Source organism: Haliotis asinina, chromosome 2, assembly GCF_037392515.1.
Source record: "Haliotis asinina isolate JCU_RB_2024 chromosome 2, JCU_Hal_asi_v2, whole genome shotgun sequence".
In the NCBI taxonomy this organism is placed as follows: domain Eukaryota; kingdom Metazoa; phylum Mollusca; class Gastropoda; order Lepetellida; family Haliotidae; genus Haliotis; species Haliotis asinina.
In genome coordinates this window covers 29,646,781-29,652,780 of record NC_090281.1, presented here as the reverse complement: position 1 = coordinate 29,652,780, position 6,000 = coordinate 29,646,781, and the positions used below count along the sequence as shown (strand labels likewise).

The 6,000-nt window shown below is 39.5% G+C and overlaps 1 protein-coding gene across 1 annotated transcript; it reads left to right on the top strand.

Moving 5' to 3' along the window:
- The first annotated feature begins 513 nt into the window (after positions 1–513).
- On the top strand, positions 514–3,529 carry LOC137272448 (uncharacterized). The gene is made up of 3 exons (XM_067804829.1): positions 514–673; positions 2,874–3,065; positions 3,437–3,529. Exons 1-3 carry the CDS (start codon positions 616–618, stop codon positions 3,472–3,474), a joined length of 288 nt encoding a protein of 95 aa, XP_067660930.1. The 5' UTR covers positions 514–615; the 3' UTR covers positions 3,475–3,529.
- Positions 3,530–6,000: the final 2,471 nt, after the last annotated feature.

Sequence of the window (6,000 nt, the reverse complement as noted above, 5' to 3'; positions counted from 1 at the left end):
TCAATGCTCGGAATTCTTATCGAATTGAGACACTCTACCCTGTAATACTCGTTGCATTGGAACCTCATATTTTGGGACATGCATTTTCCTGAGAGATTCGTTGCTTGTGATAATCATTGCATTGGGATAATTGTTGTCCTGAGAGATTCGTTGATTGGAACACATTGCACTAGGACACTTGCCGCTTGGACTCGCGTACCTTGAGACATTGGTTGTCTCGGAGATTGGTTGCTTGGAACGCTCATTATATAATGAGACATTCTGTTGAACACCCGATGACCTTACCCAATCAATGGTTGGGAAAACCATTGCTAGTGACACTTTGGGACATCCATTTTCTGGAACATACACTCGATCTATTTACTCTTCTCTCCTAGGGGATAATCCAGTCTTATCATTTCATAATTATAGATGTCTCGCCTCAGCGACATTACATCGTGGTCATTGCGACATCCTCGGGAGCGTCAACACATCAAGTTATATTTCCGGCGGATGTGTGTATCCCCATCGTGTCTTGTTACAGTTTATACTGCGCTGTCAACGAGCTGGGAGAGGCAGATGTGTACCAGCAGACCCTCGGTTTTGCATCTGTAAAAGAATATCTCTGTAATCAAGATGAAGATGATCGTTATCATCATCGCCATGTTCATGGCAGTTGCAGCTGCAGCTTCAAGTAAGTTTGGTTCGTTTCTTACAAACAGGAAGTATTAGCTTGCCGTCTACGTCTACTATAGCAAAGGTTCCACATACATTCAGACTAAACTACTGCCAACGTTCCACATACATTCAGACTAAACTACTGCCAACGTTCCACATACATTCAGACTAAACTACTGCCAACGTTCCACATACATTCAGACTAAACTACTGCCAACGTTCCACATACATTCAGACTAAACTACTGCCAACGTTCCACATACATTCAGACTAAACTACTGCCAACGTTCCACATACATTCAGACTAAACTACTGCCAACGTTCCACATACATTCAGACTAAACTACTGCCAACGTTTCATAAACATTCAGACTAAACTACTGCCAACGTTCCACATACATTCAGACTAAACTACTGCCAACGTTCCACATACATTCAGACTAAACTACTGCCAACGTTCCACATACATTCAGACTAATCTACTGCCAACGTTTCATAAACATTCAGACTAAACTACTGCCAACGTTCCACATACATTCAGACTAAACTACTGCCAACGTTCCACATACATTCAGACTAAACTACTGCCAACGTTCCACATACATTCAGACTAAACTACTGCCAACGTTTCATAAACATTCAGACTAAACTACTGCCAACGTTCCACATACATTCAGACTAAACTACTGCCAACGTTCCACATACATTCAGACTAAACTACTGCCAACGTTCCACATACATTCAGACTAAACTACTGCCAACGTTTCATAAACATTCAGACTAAACTACTGCCAACGTTCCACATACATTCAGACTAAACTACTGCCAACGTTCCACATACATTCAGACTAAACTACTGCCAACGTTCCACATACATTCAGACTAAACTACTGCCAACGTTCCACATACATTCAGACTAAACTACTGCCAACGTTCCACATACATTCAGACTAAACTACTGCCAACGTTCCACATACATTCAGACTAAACTACTGCCAACGTTCCACATACATTCAGACTAAACTACTGCCAACGTTCCACATACATTCAGACTAAACTACTGCCAACGTTCCACATACATTCAGACTAAACTACTGCCAACGTTCCACATACATTCAGACTAAACTACTGCCAACGTTTCATAAACATTCAGACTAAACTACTGCCAACGTTCCACATACATTCAGACTAAACTACTGCCAACGTTCCACATACATTCAGACTAAACTACTGCCAACGTTCCACATACATTCAGACTAAACTACTGCCAACGTTCCACATACATTCAGACTAAACTACTGCCAACGTTCCACATACATTCAGACTAAACTACTGCCAACGTTCCACATACATTCAGACTAAACTACTGCCAACGTTTCATAAACATTCAGTCTGAACTACAACCAAGGTTCACAAATATTCAGACTGAACTGTGGTCAAGTTTCGAACAATTTCAGACTGAACAATAGCCAAAGTTTCAGTGAGAACTGAGAAATAAACCAAGGTTTGTATATGTATGCTCGTCAAGACCCTTGAAGAAGTCTCTGTATTACATCTTCTTCGGAACGAGCGTAATGTGGTTTGTCGGCTTTGTGTGCCCGTGACGAAGGCCATGAAGTCAATAAGAATACAATACATAGTTACAATTAAACGTTCCATGAATGTAGTTCTTTGTAAATTATGCAAACCTATATTGAGTCTTCAAGCAGACGGACAAGACAGACAGACAGGATTATTCGTATATGTGGTCTAAGGGCCTAAAGTGTAACACGTGAACACTCAGTTTGTGCCTATGTGCAGCACTGCCATGCTAGTGAGGGGTAAATATATTAGCGCAAACAAAACAAGCGAATGTTTGGGAAACCCTATATGCAGTTTATCGCTTAAGGGTATTTTTGGTATAAAAATTGAGATAGTTTAAATAACACGTCGGCATTATCAGTTTTAAGAAGAGAATATATTCCAATCATCACCATGGCCATGGTTACCATGCACACAGGATCATCATCATCATCATCATCATCATCATCATCATCATCATGTATTATGATGCATATACATCAAAGAATCACGTTAACGATTACAACGGATCACTCTTATCTCACAGGTGAGTATACGAATGTGTGAGGAACTAGAAGAATACCAGTCACATTACCATTTAATCCTACCGGGTACCCATTCAGTGCTGTCAAAATGTTATCTGTTGCACTTTGCAGTACGGGTGAAGAGAAACTCCGAACCTATGCTAATCTCAACGTTTGACTGGAACCATGATGGCGTCTTGGACCGGCGCGAGAAGAGGATCCTTTCTGCGATAATGTCGGCCATCTTCGGAATTCACAGACGCCGTATTCGATGGAAGATGAGGCGTGCAGACACTAACCGCGATGGAGTATTGTCCTCTGAAGGTAATATGTCTATATTTGTTTGTCTGCATTTTGGTTGTTTAAGACCGCACTCGGCAGTATTCCGGCTACATGACGGTCTGTACATAATTGAGCATGGACCAGACAATCTTGTGACCAACAATACCTTGATTGAGATACGATGCCAAGGAGCCTGACCACCCGATTCCGTTAGTCGCTTCTTACGACCAGCCAGGGTTGCTGAAGTTCAATTCTAAACTAGATCGCATTTGTTTTGATATCCGTAACTTTGTGAATACTAAATTGGAGCAGAGTATGATTGCTTTAGGTGATCTCAAACCCACCATAGGAAAAACGTGCAAATGACAAATTGATGTTTTCAAAGAAACACGCTAATTCTAATTTTATTCCAGAATTCAACAACCTGATCCAGTCCAACTTCGTACAGTAGTTTTTGGGATGACGACTGTAAAGTAATCAAAGAATATACTGATCGTTTTAATATATATTCTGGTGTTTTGGGATTTATGTAAATCTAATTTATGTATGTTTTGTTTTTATGTAAACGTGATGGATGGTTACTCCATCCTGGTTGGAAAACGTCATGTTCAGAGCCATGTCAAAATGCATCGATGCAGCTTTCATTATGGAGGTTCCACGCGTAAAACATACACACTCACTCAAAGGTAATGCGGGTTGCTTACTCATTAAGTTCTAATGTCAAACGTTTTACGTGGACTCGCTTCAGTTGGAGCCTTGTTCAAAGATGTAATCCTTCCTGACTTCCTAAATATAAAAAAATAGAGCAATCAAGTTACATTTTAAAGGGTGCATAGCGCGTCTTCAAAGAGGTCAGAACGACTAAAAGACGCCCACTTTGGTAAACACGTGGTTTCGCCACTATTTATTACTGATTAATGAACACATACAGCATTTCTGTACAGTGTTTTACTTATACCCATGTGCCCGTGTTTTAGGCGAATAATTGGCTTGTCCTTTCATGCCTAACATGATCACCCCGTGGACTTCTCACGTTTCGGGAAAACGTGATATCATCACCATTTGTCATTGGTTCATGAACATATGATCTTGTTAGAGTCGAAATCTCACTTACTCTAGTTGAGATTTGTCAGGAATTTGGAATGGTCTGTCGCTTGTATTTCCAGGGAACGGGGTTTGTAATGGAGAAGCTCCTTCTGCTATGTCCCTTTCTGGCCTTCACTTCACAGCAAATTTCAGCAAAAATGCCCACTTGAGGCCCCCTCAAGACAATTACTAGCAACAGATGGAAAATTCTTTTCATGGGAAGTTTTATGTGTGTAGAAGATATGTTTAAAGTCTGAATACACAATGCCATTTAGAGAGTGGTGAAATGTAACAAACTATTATATTTGAGATTACACTTTGGCAGTGAAGTAAAGATTTTAGAACTTATACTGTTGAGTCTACTCAGTGGGATTGTGGGTTTTCAACCCAACAAAAGTACAAGAATCTGTACCTCACTGAGAAAGTGTAATCCCAAATATAACATACCTTATTTCAAGCAGACCACTGACAATGTTCAGTGTTAGTGGTGAAGCAGAATACATCACATAGTTCATTTTAGTCTCAGCAGTGTTTTAATATCAAGCAGTCACAAAACATGACAGCGATTTACAACCTTTAGATACAGTACAAACAATTTACCTCTTTCTGAAATTCAGATAAAATAATCTAAAACAGACCCTAACATTGGTCACATCAGAACCAAAGTGAAGTCAATGAGGATTAAATGACGGCATCTAAGGTATCACATCTCCAGCATGAAATCATCATGACATCATGACATCCTCTCTGGTATGACATTATCATGACATCATCATGACATCATCTCTGGTATATTATCATGACACCATCATGACATCATCTCTGGTATGATATTATCATGACATCATCTCCAGTATGGCATCATCATGACATCATCTCCGGTATGACATTATCATAACGTCTTCTCTGGTATAACATTGTGTTTGACATGACGATATGACAAACACATAGTAAATTTAATAAATATCCTAAAACATTAAAATTCTTGTAAATTTACTAAAATCCACTGTCCTATTCCTAAGGAGAAAAATCAAAGGAATAATTATCTTCCCATGATCAGAATATTCTCTTTATGTCCTATTACAGGGCACTTTCCCCTGCATCTGTCCCTCCCACCTCCCCCTCCTCCATACATACAATTTGGCTTGATACTTGAAAGTAACAAATATCAAAATATCACATGCTGGTAATTCACCTCATCAACAATCACTCGTAGTTAGACAAAGGACCTTGGAGAGGAACCTTGTGTGTACAAGACAAAGGCAAAGTCATCAATATCCCCCGCAATGGCAAAATACTCGTCATAAATATGTCCACTAGATATGATGATGTCAAATGTTTTGGCAAAGTGGAAGGTGAGTATTGAAAATATTTTACTCAGAATTCCAAAACTACCAAAAGTACACCACCAGACCATTCTATGTGCCAAGTTTGGTGAAGAAATTGAGGACGGTTTTGAAGTTCTGCTCCAGAAAAGACAAATGTGCAAGGACGTGCGGATGGATTAATGGAAAGCATTTTAATACCCCTGCAAAATGTGTTGCTGAGAATAACAATAGACACAGGGTTGTACCAACATGAACAAACATATTCCCTACAGGGCTAACCTAATAAACAGACAGTAATGTCCAAATTGACGGTCATGGACGTTCAACTGTCCACAAATTGGGGTTTCCAGGGTTCACAGTGTTTCAAATCTGCAATGCCATAACTCAAAACTACATCCTATCCAACAGAACTGACAAGACATTTTATAGCAGAATAGTTCCTGAATTGATGAGTTTGCATAGTAATTAAATGACACAAGATACCTGCTCTATAATAAATTTGCATTTAATGTAAAACCTGGATGACCACCAAACACGTGAAATAAATTACAGTTAAGCATCAT

Bases quoted from the DNA above. Each gene is read 5' to 3' on its own strand.
- LOC137272448 (XM_067804829.1), top strand. From the start codon at position 616: ATGAAGATGATCGTTATCATCATCGCCATGTTCATGGCAGTTGCAGCT. The intron at 674-2,873 runs GTAAGTTTGGTT...TGCACTTTGCAG, and splicing joins AGTTGCAGCTGCAGCTTCAA to TACGGGTGAAGAGAAACTCC. The intron at 3,066-3,436 runs GTAATATGTCTA...ATTTTATTCCAG, and splicing joins TGGAGTATTGTCCTCTGAAG to AATTCAACAACCTGATCCAG.